Source organism: Miniopterus schreibersii (genome assembly GCF_964146895.1).
Source record: "Miniopterus schreibersii genome assembly, chromosome: X".
In the NCBI taxonomy this organism is placed as follows: domain Eukaryota; kingdom Metazoa; phylum Chordata; class Mammalia; order Chiroptera; family Miniopteridae; genus Miniopterus; species Miniopterus schreibersii.
The window spans coordinates 58,812,807-58,835,947 of record NC_138104.1 but is presented as its reverse complement, the minus strand read 5'-3'; the positions used below and the strand labels follow the sequence as shown (position 1 = coordinate 58,835,947).

The following is a 23,141-nucleotide window of genomic DNA, read 5'->3' as shown; positions in this document are numbered from 1 at the left end:
ATTTCCCTAATGACATATTATGTTGAACATCATATGCTTATTTGCAATCTATATATCTTTCTTTGGTGAGGCATTTTTCAGATCTTTTGCCATGTCTTAATTGGATTGTTTGTTTTCTGATTGTTGAGTTTTAAGAGTTCTTTATATATTTTGGATACAGGTCTTTTATCAGATATGTGTTTTTAAAATATTTTCTCCCAGTCTATGGCTTGTCTTTTGATTCATTTATCAATTTTTTTTCTTTCATGAATTATGCTTTTGGAGTTCTACCTGCAAACCTATTGCCAAACCCAGGGTCAACTAGATTTTCTCCTATGTTATGTTATAGGAGTTTTAGAATTTTGTGTTTTACATTTAGGTATGTGAACCATTTTGAGACCATTTTAGTGAAAAGTGTAAGGTCAGTGTCTGGATTCTTTTTTTTTTAATTTACTTTTAATGTTGAAAATTTTACAGAGGTCCCCTCCCCCCCCCATTGACCCCCTTTGCCCTGTTCCTGCCCCAGGCCTTCACTGCACTATTGTCTGTGTCCATGGGTTATGCATATATGCATATAAGTTCTTTGGTTAATCTCTTCCTCGACTATGTTTTTGCATGTGGATGTCCAGTTGTAACAGCACCATTTGTTGTAAAAACTATTTTTTTCTCCATTGGATTGCCTTTGCTTCTTTGTCAAAGATCCAGTTCGTTATATTTGTTACAGTATATTTCCGGGCTCTCTACTTTGGTCCATTAATCTAAATTTCTATAGTCCACCAATACCACACTGTCTTGATTACTATAGCTTTATGCTAAGTCTTGAATCAGGTAGTGTGAGTCCTCCAACTTTGTTCTTGTTTTTCAATATTTTGATGGATATTATGTCTATTTCCTGTACATATAAATTTTAGAATCAGTTTTTTTATATCCACAAAGTAAAGTGCTGGGATTTTGACTGGGATTGCATTGAATCTATAGATCAAGTTGAGAAGAAATTTTAACAATATTGAGTCTTCCTACCCATGAACATGGAATATCTTTCCATTTATTTAGACTTTGATTTCTTACATCAGAGTTTTGTTGTTTGCCTCATATTGATCTTGTACATATTTTGTTTGATTTATACTTAAATGTTACTCCCTTTTTCAGTGCTAATGTAAATAGTTGGGTTTTTGTTTCATATTCCAGTTGTTCATTGCTGGTATATAGGAAAGCAATTGACTTTTGCATATTAGGCTTGTATCCCTCAGCCTTATTATATTTCTTTATTAGTTTCAACTTTTTGTGAATTCTCTGAAATTTGTTACATAGAAAATTATGAAGATAGTTTTATTTATTCCCTCCTAGTCTGCATACCTTTTATTTCCTTTTCTTGCCTTATTGCATTAGCTAGGGGTTCCAGTGTGGTGTTGAATAGGAGTGGTAAGAAGTACCATTCTTGCCTTGCTCTTAGTCTTAGAGGGAAAGAATCTATTTTCTTACCATTACGTATGATATTAGCTCTAGATTTTTTGGTAGACTTCTTTTTTTATCAAATTGATTAAGTTCCCCTCTATTGATAATTTGATGAGAGTTCTTGTTGTGAATGGATGTTGGATTTTGTCAAATGATTTTTCTGCATCTGTTGATAAGATCATATGATTTTTTTTCTTTAGCCTGTTGATATGTGATAGATTAATAAGTCAATTGATTTTTGAATGTTGAATCAGCCTTATGTACCAGAAATAAATCTCACTCAGCCATGGTATATAGTTCTTTTAATACATTGTTGGATTTTACTTTATACAGTATTTTGTAGAGGATTTTTTAATTTATTTTCAAGAGAGATGTTGGTCTGAGTTTTCCTTTCTTGTAATGTCTTTGGTTTTGGAAATAAGAATTCTATCTGCTTCTTTTTTTGAAGGTTGTAGAGAATTGGTATAATTTCTTCCTTAAGTGTTTGGTAAATTTCACCAGTGAAACTGTCTGGGCCTGGTGCTTTCTGCTTTAGAAGGTTAACTATTGTTTCAATTTCTTTTATATATATATAGGTCTATTCAAATTATATATTCAATTTTTTAATATAGAGAGAGATTATCAGTTATATATTATCTACTCAGATAATGTATTTCTCCCTGTGTGAGTTTTGATAGGTGTGTCTTTCAAGGAATTAGCTAATTTCATCTACATTATCAAATTTCTGGGCATAAAGTTGTTCTTAATATATTTTATTATCCTTTTAGTGTCCATGGGATCAATAGCAATGGCCCTTTTTTTCATTTCTAATATTAATAATTTGTGTCTTCACTCTCCCTTTCTTGGTTAGCCTGGGTAGGGAATTGTCAATTTTATTGATCTTTTCAAAGAACCAGTTTTTGTTTCATTGATTTTCTTTTTCTATTGTTTTCCTGTTTTTAATTTCATTTATTTTTGCTCTGATTTTTATTACCTCTTTTCTACTGCTTACTTTGGATTTAATTTGCTCTTCTTTTCTCATTTCCTAAAGTGGAAGCTTAGATTAGATATTTTCCAAAATAATTTAGTTTTTTCTCCTATGATATTTTAGCTTTCTGTTAATGATTTCTAGTTTAATTCCATTGTGATGTGTGTACAGTTTTATAATATCTATGCTTTTAAATTTGTTAAGATGTGTTTTATGACAGAATGTTTATCTTAGTGAATGTTCCATGTGAACTTGAGAAGACTGTATATCCTGGTATTGTTGGATGAAGTATTCTGTAAATGTCAATTAGATCCAGTTGATTGATGGTGCTATTCAGCTCAACTACATCCTTACTGATTTTCTGCCTCGTGGATATTTCCATTACTGATCAAGGGATGTTGAAGTCTCTAACTGTAACAGTAGATTCTTCATTTTTTGCCTCACATTTTGACACTCCATTGTTAGGCAAATACACATTAAGTATTGTTATGTGTTCTTGGAGAATTGAAGATTTGATCATTATGTAGTGCCCCTCTTTATCTCTCACCTGATGACATGCTGAGAGAGAGAGAGAGAGAAGGAGAGGGGGGGGGGAGAGAGAGATCAATTTGTTGTTCCACTTATTTATGCATTCATTAGTTGCTTCTTGCATATACCTTGACCAGAGACCGAACCAGCAACCTTGGTGTATCGGAATGACGCTCTAACCAACGGAGCTACCCGGCCAGGGCCTGTACCACAATCTTTTAATAGTTTGTTCCATCTTTTCCATTCTTTTTTTAATCTTTGCATTTTATTTAGGAAGTTTCTATTGACATATCTTTAAGCTCACTGATTCATTAGCATCAAAGGCATTCTTTTATAGTGTTTTTTACAGCTAAATTTATTTTTAAAATTCAGTTTATTTAAACTAAAAACGACAGTCTACCCATTTCTCTCATCCTTCACCTCCTACCTCTGGCCTCCATCAGTCTATCCTCTATATCTATGAGATTGTTGTAGGTTTTGGTGAGGTTTTTTGTTGAGGAATTTGTTTGGTTAGTTGTTGTTGTTGTCATCGTCATTGTTGTTGTTTTGATTCCACATAGAAGAGAGATCATGTGGTATTTGATTTTCTCAGTCTGACTTATTTCACTTAACATAATACCCTTGTGGTCCACTCATGTCACAAGTGGCAATTTTTCATTCATTTTAGGGCTGAATAATATTCCATTGTATATATGTACCACAATTTTTTATCCACTCATCCATTGATGGACATTTAGATTGTTTCCATGTGTTGGCTATTGTGAATAATGCTGCAGTGAACATGGGGGTACATATGCCTTTTTGAGTTCATTTTTTCATTTGGATAAATACCCAAAAATGGAATTGCTGGATCATATGGTAGTTTTTTTTAATTTTTGAGGAACCTTGTTACTGTTTTCCATAGTGGCTACACCAATTTACATGCCCCCTAACAGTGCACAAGGGTCCCCTTTTCTCCACATCCTTGGCAATACTTGTTATTTCTTGTCTTTTTTATAATAACCATTCTAATAAATGTGAGGTGATATCTCATGATTTTTTTGCATTTCTCTGATGATTAATGATTTGGAGCACACTTTTTCATGTACCTGTTGGCCATGTGTATGTTTTCTTTGGAAAAATGTCTATTCAGATCTTCTGCCCATTTTTAATTGGATTGTTTGTTTTTATGCTATTAGTTATATGAGTTCTTTATATATTTTGATATTGAATTCTTATCAGATATATGATTTGCAATTTTTCTCCCATTCAGTAGGTTGCCATTTTATTTTCTTGATAGTTTCCTTTGCTGTGCAGAAGCTTTTTAGTTCAATGTAGTCCCACTTGTTTATTTTTGCTTCTGTTGCTTTTGCTTTTGGTGCCAGATTTTTTTTTAAATCATCACCAAGACATATGTCAAGGAGTTTATTGCTTATGTTTTCTTCTAAGGGTTTTATGGTTTCAGGTCTGACATTCAAGTCTTTAATCTATTTTGAGTGAATTTTTATATATGGTATTAGATAGTGGTCCAGTTTCATTCTTTTGCATGTGGCTCTCCAACTTTCCCACCACCATTTATTGAAGAGACTGACATTTCCCCATTGTATATTCTTGATTCCTTTGTTGTAAATTAATTGACCATATGTACATGGGTTTATTTCTGGGTTCCCTATCTTGTTCCGTTGATCTGTTTTTATGACATTACCTTCCTGTTTTAATTATTATAGCTTTGTAATATAGTTTAAACTCAGGGAGTGTGATGCCTCCAGCTTTATTCTGTTTGTCTATTCAGAGTCTTTTATGGTTCTGTACAAATTTTAGGATTTCTGTATATGTGGGAAATGCCATTGGAATTTTGATAGGGACTGCATTGAATCTGTAGATTGCTTTGTGTATGATGGACATTTTAACAATATTAATTCTTCAAATTTCTGAGTATGGAATATTTGTGTCTTCCATTTGTGTATTCTTCAATTTCTTTCATTAATGTCTTGTAGTTTTCAAAATACAGCTCTTTTACCTCTTTGGTTAAATTTATTCCTAGATATTTTATTCTTTTTGAGGTAATTATGCATGGGATTGTTTTCTTAATTTGTCTTTCTAATAATTCATTATTCATATATAGGAATGCAACATATTTTTGTATATTTATTTTGTATCCTGCAACTTCACTGAATTCATTTATTAGTTCTAACAGTTTTTTGACGAAGTCTTCAGGGTTTTCTGTATATAGTATCATATCATCTTCAGATAGTGGTAGTTTTACTTCTTCGTTTCCAATTTGGATGCCTTTTATTTCTTTTCTTGCCTAAATGCTATGGCTAGGACTTCCATTACTATGTTGATAAAAGCAGTGAGAGTGGGCATCCTTGTCTTGTTCCTACTCTTAGAGGAAAAGCTATCAGCTTTTCACCTTTGAGTATGATTTTAGCTCCTGGCTTGCCATATCTGGCTGTTGGTATGTTGAAATATGTTCCCTCTATATCCACTTTGTTGAGAGTTTTTATCATAAATTGATGTTGAATTTTGTCAAATGCTTTTTCTGTATCTATTGAAATTATCATATGAATTCTGTCCTTTTTTTGTTAATGTGGTGTATCACATTAACTGATTTTCAGATGTTGAACCATCCTTACATCCCTGGAATAAATCCCACTTGATCATGGTGTATGATCCTTTTAATGTATTGCTGGATCCGGTTTGCTAATATTTTTTGAGGACTTTTGCCTCTATGTTCATCAGGAATATTGGCCTGTAATTGTTTAAGTGTGTGTGTGTGGTGGGGGGGGGGGGTTGATTCTTGTCTGGTTTTGGTATCAGGGTAATGCTGTCCTTGTAAAATGAGTTCAGAAGAGTTCCTTCCTCTTCTATTTTTTTGTTTTTTAATCCTCACCCAAGAACATGCTTATTAATTTTAGAGAGGGGAGGGGAGAAAGAGAGAGAGAGAGAGAGAGAGAAAGAGAGAGAGAATAATGTGAGAGAAAAACATTGATTGCCTTCCTGTATGCACCCCAACCAGGGATCAAACTCGTAACCTTTCCATGTACAGGATGACACTCCAACCAACTGAGCCACACCAGTCAGGGGTCCCTCTTCTTCTACTTTTTGAAAGAGTTTGAGAAGAATTGGTATTAATTCTTATTTGAATATTGTGTAGAATTCGCTAGTAAAGCCATCTGTCCTGCACTTTTGTTTGTTGAGAGGTTTTTGATTACTGATTCAATCTCCTTACTAGTAACTAGTCTGTTCAGATTTTCTATATCATCATGACTCAGTCAAAGTAACTTGTATTTTTCTAGGAATTAATCCATTTCCTCTAGGTTGTCCAATTTTTTGGTGAATAACTGTCCATAGTAGTCTCTTATGATCCTTTGTATTTCTGTGTTATCAGTTGTAACATCTCTTTCATTTCTGATTTTGAGTCCTCTCTCTTTTTTTGGTGAGGCTAGCTAAAGGTTTGTCCATTTTGTTTATCTTTTTAAAGAACCAGCTCCTGGTTTCAGTGTTTGATTTTATTTTTAGCATTTGCTTTTTATTTACATCTTTGTTTTTGGAACGGCTTTATATTCACAGCAAAATTGAGAGTAAAAAAATTTCCCTTATATACCCTGCCCCACACATGCAAAGTCTTCCCCCATTATCAACATCCCTTACTAGAGTGGTATATTTCTTACAATTGATGAACCTACACTGCTGCATCATAATCACCCAGATTTCATAGTTTACATTACAATACCACTCTTAGTGTTGCATGTTCTATGGGTTTGGGGAAATGTATAATGACATGTATCTATCATTATAGTGTTACAGAGAATAGTTACACTTACCTAAAAATCCTCTGCTCTACCTATTCATCCCTCACCCCCAATCCCTAGCAACCACTGATCCTTTTACTGTCTCTATAATTATGCCTTTTCTAGAATGTCATAGTTGGAATCATATAGTGTGTAGCCTTTTCAGATTGGTTTCTTTCACTTAGTAATATACATTTAAAGTTCCTTCATTTTTTTTCATGGTTTGATACCTCATTTCTGAAAAATATTCTCTTGTCTGAATGTTCCACACTTTATCCATTTACCTACTGAAGGATATCTTGATTACTTCTAAGTCTTGACAACCATGAAAAAAAGCTGATATAAACACCCATGTGTCCTTTTTTGTGTGGACATAAGTTTTCACCTTTGGGTAAACACCAAAGAGCATTACTGCTGAATTGTGTGGTAAGAGTATGTTTCCATAAGTACTGTTTTCCACAGTGACTGCATTCCAACCAACAATGAATGAGCTTTTGCTGCTCTACATTCTCACCAGCATTTGGTGTTGTGACTGATCCATATTTTTGACCATTCTAATAGGTGTGTAGTGGTACATCATTGTTGCTTTAATTTGTATTTCCCTAATGACATATGATATGGAGCATCTTTTTATGATTGCTTGTCACCTGTATATCTTCTTTGGTAAGATGTCTGTTTAGATCATTGACCCATTTTTAAATTGTGTTGTCTTCTTGTGAAAATTTAAGAGTGTTGTGCATGTTTTGGATAGCAATCCTTTATTAGATGTACCTTTTGCAAATGTTTTCTCCCACTCTATGGCTTATCTTCTCATTCTCTTGACACTGTCTTTTGCAGAGCAGAAGTTTTTTATTTTAATGAAATCTAGCTCATAAATTATTTCTTTCATAGATCATGCCTTTGGTGTTATATCTAAAAAGTCTTCACCACACCCAAGGTTATCTATGTTTTTTTAATGTTATCTTCCAGGAGTTTTATACTTTGCATTTTACTTTTAGGTCTATGATCCATTTTGAGTTAATTTTGTGAATGGTGTAAGGTCTTTGTCTAGACTCATTTTTTTGTATGTGAATGTCCAATTGTTCCAGCACTATTTGTTGAAAAGACAGTCTCTGTCCCATTTTATTCTTTGCTCCTTGTCAAAGATCACTTAACTATATTTATATAAGTTAGCACTTCATTTTGATTCTTTCTTAAGGTTTTTTATCTCTCTGCTTACATTAACCATCTGTTCTTGCATATTGTCTAATTTTTCCCTTAGTGCCCTTAGCATGTTAATCAGAGTTAGTTTTAAATTCCAGGACTGATGATTCCAAAATTATCTGTCATATCTGAGTCTGGTTCTAATGCTTGGTTTGCCTCTTCAGACTGTATCTTTTTGCCTTTTAGTGTGACTTATAATTTTGGGCTGAAAGTCAGATATGATATACGGGGTAAAAGTAACTGAGATAGGTAGGCCCAGAAGTTTTATGTTTACCTGATTAGGAGTTTGACTGTGTTTACTGTTTGCTGTAGATGTGGTGTCAGAGGCTAAAATGTCTTCTATTGTTCTTATTTTAATCTCCTCTTATTGTCTTTGAGTGACCCTACTCCTAAGTAGGGTCTGAGACTTGCAGTTTTTTTTGCTCTAGTCCCCTGTTATTATTACACAAGAGACCTGTTGGCATGGTGGTAAAGTGTGAGTAGATGGGAAGTGTTCTGTAGGCCTCTGATTAGGTCTCAAACTTTTACTGTGCCTGAGTTGGGTATTTCTTGTCCCCCAGGTCAGTTAGGCTCTAGTAAAACCCCAGTCAGGCTCTGATGAAATAGTTTTCCTTTTTTTTAAAAAAAAAAAAAAATGTCTTTATTGATTTCAGAGAGAGGAAGGGAGAGGGAGAGGGAGAAATAGAAACATCAATGATGAGAGAGTCATTGATCAGCTGCCTCCTGCATGCCCCCCCTGTTGGGGATTGAGCCCACAACTGGGGCATGTGCCCTGACTGGGAATCCTACCGCAATCTCCTGGGTCCTAGGTCAATGCTCAACTGCTGAGCCATGCCTGGCCAGACGAAATATTTTTCCTTGATGGAAGGCCTTGTTAAGGAGAGTAGAGAGGTCTGTGTGTTTCAAAATGACTACTTTTCCTCTCCTCTTGCCAGAAGCATAAGGGAATTTTTCTCCAGTCTTCAGAGTGAGAACCTGGTAGGGCTCTTAAAGGTAAACCTTATGAAAGTGTGGGGACTCCTATTAGACTGAACCCCATTGGAGTTCTTAGCTCTTAAGCTAGTCCATACTGAGCCTCTAACAATCTTTTCATTACAGTTTTAAAGTGTTTTTACTGATACTGGCTGTAGCTGCAGGCTTCTATGCCTGGTAGGCTATGATTCTCTGTCTCTCCATTTTCAGAACAGCAATTTGCCTTCTGACGTTAATTCTCTGTTTAATTTAAGAACAGTTGATTTTAAATTTGTTCAGCTTTTTTCTTGTTGTGAGTATAGGAGTGACAACTTCTAAGTTCTTCACATGTCAAACCAGAAACTCGAAATATATACATTTATTTTTAAGTTTTCAAAACACATCTGGAATAATATGAATCTTTCTGAGATTTCAACTTACCTTAAAATACCTATGGGCTCCTGAAATCAATAAAGATATATTTAAAATAAAATTTTAAAAACCCTATGGGCTCTGTAAACTAGTAAAATTTATTTCATCCATCTCTTCATTGGTAAAATAAGCATAACAATACCTACTGTGCTGGATTGTAATAAGACCTAAATGAGATATGTAAAGCAACTAGCAAAGTGCATTGCTCATATGTATTCAATAAATGTTAGCTTTAAGTATTATCTCATTTATTTTCATCAGAACCCTAGGCCTTAAATAGAGACAAACTATATAAAGTGTTCCCTAATTTAGAAGACGAAGACTCAGAAGAAAAGAATTACTTGCCCTATGGTCAGTTTGCTGTTGAGTCAGGACCAGAATCTGGCTAAGACTGTCGCGGGCCTCCATGGCCCCGATGCTGTTACAGGACCCCCTTCTCTTTCTTTTTTTATTTTTATTTATTGATGAGAGAGAAATTAATTTGTTGTTCCATTTATTTATGCATTCATTGGTTGCTTCTTGTATGTGCCCTGACTGAAGATTGAACCCACAACCTTAGTGTATTGGGAGGATGCTCGAACCAATGGAGCTACCCGGCCAGGTCCAAAAACCCCATTATTTATTTATTTATTTATTTATTTATTTATTTATTTATTTATTTATTTTTGCACTGTTTTGGTACATTTAGGATGTATTCCTACACATATAGATTTATATTTGTCTCCATAATTGGTTACATATTTTGCTGATTATCTTTATTTTTTTTTTATTTTTTTTGTTCAAAATATTACAGTTGTCCACTTTCTCCTCACCACTGACCCCCGACACCCCACTCCCACCCCCTCCCCAGATCTTCCCAGCAATGTTGTCTGTCCATGGGCTATGGACAGACATAGCCCCCCATCACTACTTTCCCTCTGAAATACATCATTCTGTTGCATACTTCAATGTCTCTGGATCTTTTTTGTTCATCACATTATTTTGTTCATTAAATTCCACATATAAGTGAGATCATGTGATACTTGTCTTCTTCTGACTGGTTTATTTCGCTTAGCATAATACTCTCTAGGTCCATTCATGCTGTTGCAAAGGGTAAGCAATTCTTCTTTTTTTATTGTTTGAAATATTACAGATGCCCCCGTTTCTCCCCATAGACCCCTTCCACCCCCCCCCCCACATACACACCCCAGTCCCTTTCTACACTATTGTCTGTCTGTGTCCTTGGATTATGCATATCTCTCCACACCCACCCAACCCCACATTCCATCTCAGATTCATCAGTCTGATCCATGCTTCCATGTCACAGAATCTATTTGGTTCATCAGTTTATTAAGTTCTCCAGATTCCACATATAAGTGAGATCATGTGATGTTTGTCTTTCTCTGCCTGGCTTATTTCGCTTAGCATAATATTCTCCAGGTCTATCCATACTGTCCCAAAGGGTACAAGATCCTTCTCCTTTACAGCTGCGTAGTATTACATGGTGTAAATGTGCCACAGCTTTTTTATCCACTCATCTACTGGTGGGCACTTGGGCTGTTTTCAAATCTTAGCTATTGTAAATTGAGCTGCTATGAACATTGGGGTGCATAAGTTCTTTGTGATTGGTATTTGGGGTTCCTTAGGATATATTCCTAGAAGTGGGATCACTGGATCAAATGGCAGGTCAATTTGTAATCTTTTGAGGAAACTCCATACTGCTTTCCATAGTGGCTGCACCAGTTTGCATTCCTACCAGCAGTGTACTAGGGTGCCCTTTTCTCCAAACCCTCACCAGCACTTGTAGTTTGTTGACTTGATGGTAGCCATTCTTACAGGTGTGAAGTGATACCTCATTGTGGTTTTAATTTGCATCTCTCTGATGATTAGTGACGTTGAGCATTTTCTCACGTGTCTCTTGACCATCTGTATGTCCTCTTTGGAGAAGTGTCTATTTAGGTGCTTTGTCCATTTTTTAATTGGATTGTTTGTCATCTTTTTGTTAAGTTGTATAAGTTCCTTATATATTTTGGATATTAACCCTTTATCAGATGTGTCACTCGCACATATGTTCTCCTATACAGTGGGCTCCCTTTTCGTTTTGTTGATGGTTTCTTTTGCTGTGCGGAAGCTTTTTATTTTGATGTAGTCCCATTTGTTTATTTTCTCCTTAATTTCTCTTGCCCTAGAAGATGTATTAGCAAACATATTACTATGAGAGATGTATGAGATTTTACTGCCTATGTTTTCCTCTAGAATTTTTATGGTTTCATGTTTTACATTTAAGTCTTTTATCCATTTTGAATTTACTTTTGTGTATGGTGTAAGTTGGTGGTCTAGTTTCTTTTTTTTTTTGCATGTATCTGTCCAATTTTTCCAACATCATTTATTGAAAAGACTGTTTTTACTCCACTGTATGTTCTTGCCTCATTTATCAAATATTAATTGAGCATAAAGGCTTGGGTCAAATTCTGGGTTCTCTGTTCTGTTACACTGATCAATATGTCTGTTCTTGTGACAGTACCAGGCTGTTTTGATTACAGTAGTTTTGTAGTATAACTTGATATTTGGTATTGTGATCCCTCCAACTTTGTTCTTCTTTCTCAGGATTGCCGTGGCTATTTGGGGTGTTTTTTGGTTCCATATAAATTCTCAAAGTGTTTGTTTTAGATCTGTGAAATATGCTGTTGTTATTTTAATAGGAATTGCATTGAATTTATAGATTGCTTTGGGTAATATGGACATTTTAATGATGTTAATTCTTTCAAACCATGAACATGGTATATATTTCCATTTGTTTATGTCTTCCGCTATTTATTTTTTCAGTGTCCTGTAGTTTTCTGAGTAAAGGTCCTTTACATCTTTGGTTAAGTTTATTCCAAGGTATCTTATTTTTTCAGTTGCAATATTAAATGGGATTTTTTTTTTTTAGTTTCTGTTTCTGAGAGTTCATTATTTGTGTATAAAAATGCCATCAATTTCTGGGTGTTAATTTTGTATCCTGCTACCTTGCTGAATTCATTTATTAAATCTAGTAGTTTTTTGGTGGAGTCTTTAGGATTCTCTATGTACAATATCATGTCATCTGCAAACAATGACAGTTTTGTTTCCTCCTTTCCCATTTAGATGCCTTTTATGTTTTCATCTTCTTCTGATCGCTGTGGCATGGACTTCCAGTACTATGTTGAATAAGAGTAGTGAAAGTGGACACCCCTGTCTTATTCCTGTTCTTAGGGGAAGTGGTTTTAGTTTTTGCCCATTGAGTATGATGTTGGCTGTAGGTTTGTCATACGTGGCCTTTATTATGGTGAGGTATGATCCCTCTATTCCCACTTTGCTGAGAGTTTTTATCAAAAACGGGTGTTGGATTTTATCACATGCTTTTTCTGCATCCATTGATATGATCATGTGATTTTTGTCTTTCAATTTGTTTATGTGATGGATCACGTTTATTGTTTTGCGAATATTGTACCAGCCTTGCATCCCTGGAATAAATCTCATTTGCTCATGGTTTATGATCATTTTAATATATTGCTGGATCCAATTTCCTAATATTTTGTTGAGGATTTTAGCATCTATGCTCATCAGGGATATTGGCCTGTAATTCTCTTTCTTTGTAGTGTCTTTATCTGGTTTTGGAATTAGGCTGATGGCCTTGTAAAAAGTGTTTGGAAGTGTTCCTTCCTCTTGGATTTTTTGAAACAGTTTGAGGAGGATAGGTGTTAATTTTTCTTTGAATGTTTGGTAAAGCTCCCCTGTGAAGCCATCCAGGGCTTTTGTGGCCTTGGAGTCCTTTGATTACTGCTTCAACTTCATCAGCAGTTATTGGCCTATTTAGACTTTCTGACTCTTTATGATTGAGTTTTGAAAGATTGTGTTTCTCTAGGAATTCATCCATTTCATACAGGTTGTCCCACTTGGTGGCATATAGTTGTTCACAGTATTTTCTTACAGTCCTTTGTATTTCTGTTGGGTCACTTGTTATTTCACCTTTTTCATCTCTGAGTTTGTTTATTTGGGTCCTTTCTCTTTCTTTCTTGATGAGTCTGGCTAAAGGTTCATCAATCTTGTTTATCCTTTCAAAGAACCAGCTCTTGGTTTCACTGATCTTTTGTATTGTCTCTATGTCATATATTTTTGCTCTTATCTTCATCATTTCTTCCCTTCTACTTCCTCAGGGCTTTTCTTGCAGTTTACTTTCTAATCTTTTAGCTGCTGTGTTAGATGGTTTAGTAGAGCTTTTCTTGTTTCTTGAGGTATCCCTGTACTGCTATGCACTTTCATCTCAAGATTGCTTTCATTGTGTCCCATAGGTTTTGGGTTGTTGTGTGTTCATTTCCATTTTTTTCCTGGAAGTTTTTTATTTCTTCCTTGATCTCATTGGTAACCCATTCATTGTTTAATAACATGCTATTTAGCCTCCATGTGTTTGGATATTTTTTAGTTTTTTTATAGTGGTCGATTTCTAGTTTCATGGCATTGTGATCGGAGAAGATACTTGATATGATTTCAGTCGTGAATTTGTACAGACTTGCTTTGTGCCCTAACATGTGGTCTATCTTTGAGAATATTCCATGTTCACTTGAGAAGAATGTGTATTCTGCTGCTTTGGGATGAAATGTTCTGTAAATGTCAATTAAATCAATTAGATCTACTGTGTCATTTAAGGTCTGTGTTTCTCTATTGATTTTTTTGTCTTAATGATCTATCCAATGATGACAGTAGGGTGTTACAGTCACCCACTATGATTGTGTTAATGTCATTCTCCCCCTTCAAGTTCACCAAGAAATTTTTTGTATGTTTAGGTGCTCCTATATTGAGTGCATATATATTTATAAGGGTTATTTCCTCCTTTTCTATTGATAGCTTTAGTGTTATGTAGTGACCTTCTTTGTCTCTTGTTATGGTCTTTATTTTGAAGTCTGTTTTGTCAGAAATACATATTGAGACTCCAGCTTTTTTTCATTTTGCATGGAATCTTTTTTTCCATTCCTTCACTTTTAGCCTGTGTGAAACTTTTGCTCTCAAGTGAGTCCCCTGTAGACAGCGTATATATGCATCCTGTTTTCTTATCCATTCAGCTACCCTATGTCTTTTGATTGTAGCATTTATTTAGTTTATATTTTAGGTTACTATTATATTCTTATTTAATGCCATTTTTTCCCTTTATGCTGATGTACCTTTCTCTCACTATTCCTTCTTCTTCTTAAAACAGTCCTTTTACCATTTCTTGCAGTGCTGCTTTGGTGGTACAGAACTCCTTCAGCCTTTTTTTCTGGAATGTTCTCTATTTCACCTTCAATTTTAAATGATACTTTGATTGATGAAGCAGTATTGGTTGCAAGTTCTTGCTTTCATTACTTTAAGAACTTCATTTCATACCTTTCTGGCCTGAAGTGTTTCTATTGAGAAATCTGCTATTAGCCTTATGCGGGTTCCCTTTAGGTAACTGCTTGTCTCTCACAGCCCTTAATATTTTCTCTTTGTCCTTGACATTTGCCATTTTAATTATGATGTGTCTTGAAGTGGGTCTCTTTGGGTCCCTCTTGTTTGGAACCCTCTGTGCTTCCTGAACCCTCTTTCTCCTTCACCAGCATAGAGAATTTTTCTGTCATTATTTTCTCCACCAAGTTCTCTGTCCCTTGCTCACTTTCCTCCCCCTCTGTTACCTCTATGATGAGAGTGTTGTTTCACTCAAGTTGTCCCAAAGCTCCCTTAGACTGCCCTCATGCTTTTTAAGTGTTTTTTCTTTTTGCTGCTCTGATTGAGTGTGTCTTTTTATCTTATCTTCTAATTCACTAATTCTATCCTCTGTGCTTCATTGTGCCTGTTTTTCATTCCTTCCAGTGTATTTTTTTTAATGTATCTTTATTGATTTCAGCGAGAGGAAGTGAGTGGGAGAGAGAGAGTTGAAACATCAATGAGAGAGTCATCACTGATTGGCTGCCTCCTGCATGCCACTGACTGAGGATTAAGCCTGCAACCTGGGCATGTGCCCTGACTGGGAATCAAACCGCAATCTCCTGGATCCTAGGTCAATGTTCAACTGCTGAGCCATGCCCAACCAGGCCCTTCCAGCGTATTCTTGATAATAATCTTCATTTCTTCCTGGTTCTTATTTATCATATTTAGCTCTTTTTTTGTGTTTTCACTAAGTTCCTAGACTTTCCCATTAAGGGTCTTGTGGTTCTCAATAGTTTCCTTGAGCATGTTCTTAACCATTAGTCTGAACTCTGTTTCTGATAACTTACTTAACTCCATCTCATCAAGGTTTTTTTCTGGTGATTTTTCCTTTTCTTTAGTTCGAGGGTTGTTTCTTTGTCTCCTCATTTTAGTCACTCTTAGTGTTTGTATTGTATATTAAATATATTTTCTCTCTCCCAGTCTTGTGAGGTGGGATTTTGTAGTGTATGTCCAGTGGGGCCCAGAGGTGTGTTTTCCTTATACTTCTAAGCTATTTGTTCTAGGCATGTCCCTTTTGTGGATGTCCCTTTTGTGGGTTCTCTGGGCTCTCCAGCTGTGGTTGGGTCTAGATTGTTGTTGACCTATTCATGGGAGGACTCTCCTCTCAGGTTGGCTAATTGTGAGGCTCAGTCACAACCACATCATGTGAGCTGTTGTATGGGTGCCAACAGGGCAAAACAAAACACAACCAAACTGCCAGGAAACAAATAGTAACTTACAAAATATCTGGACAATCACAATGAAAACATCCAAAGAGAATAGAATTGGGAGAGTGAAGTAAGAACACAAATGCTAAAACAGAGAGAGAGAGAGAGAGAAGAATATTATTGTTAATAATAAAATAATAATAAGATAAAAAGCAAAGAATAGAGAAGCTTCTGGGAGATAAAAGGGGCAGAGAAAAGTTTCTGAAAGGAAAGAAGGGCAAGCAAAAAATTAAGTGTAGAGATTAGGGATAGGAAAATAGTTGATAAAGAAAAAATAAAAAGAGACAAACAAAGACAAGAAGACAGAGGATAAAAAGGGAGAAAAAGAAAAGAAAAAAGTGTTATGCCAATGGAACAAGAAGAGAGAGAGGTAAAGCAAGGACATGGAAGGAGTCCAATAAGAGATATGTGGGAAACAATAAAGAAAAGCAGTAAACTTATTGGATATAATAATAATACCCCAGCAATAAAGCAGAAAGTATCAAGAAAATCTTGAAAATACAACAAGTAGCAAAACAAAGCAAAAAAAAAAAAAAAAAAACAAGCAAAGCAAAATAAATTTTTAAAAAATATTTAAAAACAAAATATTGAAAAAGAAAATTTGTTTTCTTTTCTTTTTTCTAAAAAAAATAGTCAATCAGGTGAGTTTTGTCTGGGCAGCTTATGTTGTCTGGGGCTCACTGTTTGGTATGCTGATTTTGGGTTTCCTGGGAGGTATTTGTGCATCAGCCAATGTCAGGAGCTGTCTAGGTTTGGCTCTGGGGTCCTTAGGTAGTTGGCTGGCCTGAGACTCTCTGTGGACCACCTCCACTTGTCAGCTATTTTGCCTACCCCTTGTGGTTGCCTAGTCTCACTCCAGAGTCTCCTGAAGAGTCTTTAGCGTGCACGACAGCTAGTGTACCTTGGGCTATTGCTCTTTACTTAGAGGTTTTCACTGTCAGGCACTCACTGTGGAGAAGTTAGTCTCTGCTTTAAAGCCAACTCCTCAGTCTCTACCCTATCCTCCAATTTTAGTTCCCCATACAATGGCCTGCTGCAGGTTCAGATTGAGTTCAGTCTGTTGCCTTTTCTTTATCAGAAGTTTCAGCGGCCTGGGCTCAGTGGGTTTGATTAAAAAAATATTCTGTTGAGCATGTTACCTGCCCAGCCCCCAGAAAGTGTTTTAAGCTTTTCTCCAGTTCCCAAACTATAGTCCCTGAGAATCTTATTCTTATATTGTCACCCTGTAAGCTGTTCTCCCTTCCCCCTCAGAACTTTGCCCTGTTGGTATATCTGGGGCTTCACTGAGATGAACCAGCCTCTTTCCTGTTGGCAGTAGTGCTCCTAGCCTGTGGGAGAGGTAGGGGTGCTCTCCCTCTCCTTTCCCAGATCTGGTTGGCTGATGTACTGGGAGCTCATTTCAAACTCTCCACAATGTAGGCACAAATCCCAGCTTTTGCTGGTCTGTCTCCCTAATGCAAGTCAGGAAGGTGGAAGCCCGTTCAGCATCAAAAACTCAAAAATGCACAAAGCAACAAACAGGCAGAGAACGTGCCCTATGAGGTCCCAGTGTCCCCGTGCCTCAGAACCAAGCAGGAGGGGTCACAAAGTCAATCTCATACAGGTCTGCTGCACAGCTGATCTCAGTAAAGCTGGGGCAGCTCCTTGCATACTACCCTGACTCCCCTCAGAGAAGGTCAAAAATCTCCAATTCAACCCACCTGCAGCTCTGGCAGTTGCCGTCCCAATCCACTCCACTGGCAACTCCAGCGGCTGGAGTCCAGATCCGCCCTGCTGGTGGCTCAGGTCCCTCTGTGGCAGTAGGAGGGCTCTCTTCCCCTCCTCCACACCACACAGTTAAAATGCTTTCTGTGGTTCTACACAATGCCTTACAGGAAAGCAGAGGGTCCCTGTAGGTGGCTGCTCAGTGCAGCCCTCTGGCCTCTTTCTATTTGGAAGCCACACACTGCAGGACAGCCTTTCCTGTGGTCAGCACCCAGGGTGAAAGACTCCTGTCCTGGCTGCTGCCATTAGACATGTTGTTTCACTGGGAAGGTGTAGTCACCTCCTCACAGGCACACTGTTCCCCTGGCTCCCTCTGCCCGCTCTCCTTCCCTTCTCCTACACTCCAGGTTTGAGATCCCAGCTTTTGGATGCCAGTCCACACTCCCAAGGGGAGGGAGCTTTGCAACCTCTAACCCTTGGGATTCACAGCCCAGCACTGGCTCAGGGGGGCTTTCTCTTTTTATGCCCCCCTCTCTTACCAGACTGCATGATGTTTCTTCAGTGCTCCTTATGCAAAACATATCCACCCAGGTATATTTCCCTTGTTTTTTCCAAGCTGGTTATGCAGTATTTTAGTGGTAAATCCAATCCATGGCTGGGAGCAAGGGCGCTCTGCTTCTTGTCAGAGTGCCGCTATCTTCCCTCCTCTGAGATTCTTTTTTACAGCTGCATAGTATTCCATTGTATAAATGTACCATCGTTTTTTAACCTGTTCATCTACGATGGGCACTTGGGCAGTTTCTAGATCTTAGCTATTGTAAACTGTACTGCTATGAACAAAGAGTTGCATATACTCTTTCTGATTGGTGTTTCTGGCTTAGGATATATTCTTAGAAGTAGTATCACTGGGTCAAATGGCAGTTCCATTTTTCTTTGAGGAAACTCCACAGTATTTTCCATAGTGCTTGTACCAATCTGCATTCCCACCAACAGTGTACCAGGGTTCCTTTTTCTGCACATCCTCACCAGCACTTGTTGTTTATTGATTTATTGATGATATCTGGCAGGTGTGAGGTGGTACCTCATTGTCATTTTATTTGCATCTCTCTGATGATTAGTGATGTTGAGCATTTTTTTATATGTCTCTTGGCCATTTGTATGTCCTCTTTGGAGAAGTGTCTATTCAGGTGTTCTGCCCATTTTTTAATTGAATTCTGTGAGTTGTATGAGTTCTTTATATATTTTGGAAATTAACCCCTTATCTGATGTATCATTGATATATATATTCTCCCATACAGTGGTTTCCCTTCTCATTTTGATGAGGGTTCCTTTCTCTGTGCAGAAGATTTTATTTTAAAAAATATGTTTTTATCTATTTTAGAGACAGGAAGGGAGAGAGAGACAAAAATATCAATGATGAGAATCATTGATCAGCCACCTCCTGCACACCCCCTGCTGGGGATCGAGCCCGCAACCTAGGCATGTGCCATGACTGGGAATTGAACCTCAATCTCCTGGATCATAGCTCAACACTCAACTGCTGAGCCACACCGGCTGGGCTGTGCAGAAGTTTTTTTATTTTGATATAGTCCCATTTGTTTATATTTTCCTTTGTTCCTCTTGCCCTGGGTGATGTATCAGTGAAAATTCTGCTCCATGAGATTTCTCATATTTTGCTGCCTACATTTTCTTCTAGGGTTTTGATCATTTCATGACTTACATTTAAGTCTTTTATCCATTTTGAGTTTAATCTTGTGTATAGTATAAGTTGGTAGTCTAGTTTCAGGTTTTTGCATTTACCGGTTCAATTTTCCCACCACCATTTATTGAAGAGACTGTCTTTACTCCCATGTATGCTCTTGCCTCCTTTATCAGATATTAATTGAGCATAATGGCTTGGGTCGATTTCTGGGTTCTCTGTTCTGTTCCCCTGATCTATGTCTGTTCTTGCGCCAGTACCAGGCTGTTTTGATTACATTGGCTTTGTAGTATAGTTTGATATCTGGTATTGTCATCCCTCCAACTTTGTTCTTCTTTTTCAAGACTGCTGTGGCTATTTGGTAGACCCCCTTTTCTTAATGTCAGGTAGCAAACTGCCTGACCACATTGATCAAAACCTGTCAGAACTCAATTTTACTTCTATCAAAGCAGTCTCAGGGACTGCACAGCTGTCTTTCCCACCGTGATGCATTTGTGGGTTTTGCTTATACAAAGCATTATGATTATAAACAGAGGGAATTGGAATCATAGAGAAAGGTGGCCTGTTACCATAGAAACAGACATGTGACAGTGGTAGTACTCGGAGTAGGTATGAGAAAGGTCTGAATCATATGGAGAAAATAAGTGAATATATCTAAAAGGTTATAAAATTCAGCAGAGGCTACTACTTCTGCTCTGGTTCAAGATGCTCATATCTAGTGTTGTATAGTCCTAGCTCCCTGGTGCTTTCTCTTTAGAAACTAGAAAACAATGGCCTCAAGCAAAAGAAATGGGTATGGCAGTTGTAGAACCAGGGATTAGAGATTCATGTTGAAACTCATAAGAATTATTTACTGGCCATGATGAGCTGTATTAGAACAAAAAGGAACTCCTGTGCTGCCAAGCTGATGTGCTCACTAGCACTTGTAGGAAATGACATGCAGTCTAATGATGGTCTTGTCCATATTCTTTAATCCTTGTTTTTCCCAAGGGAAATGCCAAATGTCTGCTGAGTAGAAGCTGTCTGAGAACACTTCAGTGACACAAGATGAAGTGGAAGAAAGGACTGGCTTTGAGCCCTCATTGATCTTAGCACCCTTCATGTCATGGTCATTTTGTAAAATAACAATAGAAATTTTAGTTAACACCTTACCTTATACTGTATACCAAAATTTATACCACATTAATTAAAGATTTAAGTATAAAAAATGAAACCATAAAAGAACTAGAAATATATAGAGTTACCTATATAATGGTGATGTATCCATATTAAAAATAATAAGGTAGAAATATAGTTATTGACAGAAAAAAAGTTATCAATATCATTTTATTTGATCCCATTGTGTAAAAATACATATTTATATGCATAGAAAGTTTCAAGATGTGCATAAAAATATTAATAGTGAGTTTTTGTGGATAGTCTAATAAACTATTTTCCCTTCTTGCTCCCCTTTTTATGTATCTATATGTATGCATTCATGTGTGTGTAATGAGTAGCTATTTCTGGCATAAAAATAGTAGATGTTAAAATATTTTTAACTTCCTTTTCCCTCTTTTCACTTGTAGATTTTGGTCAAACTCCCTCCAGGAAGTATTTTTTTTCTATTATCCTTAAGTCTTCTCTTTAGTATATTCCTATCCAACTGTAAGTTTTTTGAGGATTGAGTTGTGTTTCATATTTACTGGGCTACCTTCCATGGGCATGCCTGGTTAAGGACTGGGTTCTTGGTGATGGTCTGATTTCCTCAAAGCCTGCTTTGAAATCTGGTGTAACAGTGCTAACTAACCCTTTGACCAGCTGAAATGGCCAGCAACTTGACACAACTTGTCTCTGAGGGCAATGTGGCTGCAATGGCTGTCATCCCAGTGCTTTCTCAGGAATGAGGTGGCTGACTAGCTGGCTGGTAGCTGGCTGATGAGACTGGGCCTTTCTGTGTAAATCCTTCCCAAATAGCTTTCTTGTTCAAGGAGGTGGCCTTTCTCAGTTTTGGTTGCTGCCTCTTGGTCAGTAGTATCTATGTAGCTGTGCTTCCTCTCCAGAACTTCCACATACATTCTCAAGAATTCTTGAATCTCAGAGGGAAGGTGGGGGTGGGTGGGTGAATGGGGAGAGATTAACCAAAGAATTTATATGCATATATGCACAACCCATGGACACAGACAATAGTGTGGTGAAGGCCTGCGACAGTGTGGAAGGGGATAATGGGAGAAAAAGGGGACATCTGTAATATTTTCAACAATAATTTTTTTTAAAAAAAGAATTCTCAATGCTGTTAAAAACGTAGAGGAGAGGCAGCAGAGAAAGAATACAAAGGACTGGGAAATGAGAAAAGGAGAAAAGTGAAGATAAAAGAATGGAGATTTATGACCTTAAGCATAGCAGGTTACTAAACTCAACCTAAAACACACCTTGCACATGAAATTACTTTGCCAGGGAAGTCTATACAGACAATGGTTTCCAAGGGATCTGTGCAAGCTCTGATGACCACACTTGGCGGCCCTCCAGGTTAAGACTTTACAGACTTCTGATCCAGTCTGTTTAGATACAACCTCTGATAGAGCCTGCTCTTAGAGGTAAGGATCACTCCAGGCTTGTTGCAAAGATAAAATGAGATGATAGATGGAAATATGTTTTATAAACTATAAAACAATATACAAACACTTGGTGTTCTTTTTGTAAGTTCCATGGTTTAATGTTGTCCAATAGTGTCCTTGTGGCAGTTTGGAACAGATTTTAAATACCCATATCTAAAAAAAAATTTTTTAATTTTAAAAAGAAAGAAAAGAACATCAAATACAAAATGAAGAGAACTGAGTCCCCAAGAGGGAAAACATGTCTGGGAGACACCTACACTGTGTATGTCTGGGTAGTGGTTGTCACCTAACAATATGAGAAAGCCTTGGGTTTTCTGAGTACCCTCAATTGATTAGAATTCTTTTCTTTGGAAGTAATTCCCAAGAAAATGCTTGTGATTCCGTTGTCAATAAAACTGTTGACACTTCTCTTAAAGTGTCTATTAACTTATGGTAAATTACAGTGAGAGTACATGTGGACCCCACATGAATATACTACAGTTGCACTGTATTAATTACTAACAATTTAAATCACTGTAAGGAAGTAACTAAAAAGTAATCTGCCACTGCTCTGTTCCTTCCATGAAAATGGCCCTTTTTTCCTTCCAGATTCAATGCATGAGTCTTTATATCAGTTCCTCACCTGAATGCATGACTCTTCAGTCTCAGGACTTGCAGAGTTATTAGAATGCCATCCTAAGATTGTGGAGCTCTGTTTCTGGGCATTTCAGCTCTATGGAGAAGCAGCCATTCCCTCACTCCAAAGGCAGCCTGAAAGGTTTTTTTCTCCCTAGGAAAGAATCTTTCTTGTAATTTTCTTGTTACAACAGTCAGAAAGCAGTCAGAAACAGACTGGGGAAATTTTATAGTTGGGAGATACCTTGTCAATTACCGAACCTTGGTGTGGGGCTCCCTAAAATTTGCAGTGTCTTGGGGTCCCTCCTGTGACCATCTTGGAGAATAAACATTTTCTGTTAATTTCCAGTGATTTAATTTTCCATTGTCTTTTTGTAACAGGTCCAGTTAAAAACAAGAAAAAGGGTAAGTTAAGTTTCTGATTTGATAAAATTGCTATGTCATGTCTTTTCTAAAATTAGAAGAAAAAGAATCCAGGAGTGGGATTTTTATATTATAGTCTGGTTGTCCATTATTTTATTCAATCACATGGAATCTTCTTGAGTATTGCAGCTTCCAAGGAACAAAAAATAGAGATTGTTTTTCAGTAAT

The 23,141-nt window shown here is 36.8% G+C and overlaps 1 protein-coding gene across 7 annotated transcripts in view; it reads left to right on the top strand.

Moving 5' to 3' along the window:
- The window catches only part of EDA (ectodysplasin A), a 383,898-nt gene that overhangs the window by 348,309 nt on the left and 12,448 nt on the right, over window positions 1-23,141 (top strand). For all 7 annotated transcript variants that reach the window (XM_081126536.1, XM_081126535.1, XM_081126537.1 and 4 more), the window contains exon 3: window positions 22,932-22,955. In XM_081126536.1, coding sequence (XP_080982662.1) covers window positions 22,932-22,955 — 24 coding nt within the window. The remainder of the gene's footprint in view (window positions 1-22,931; window positions 22,956-23,141) is intronic.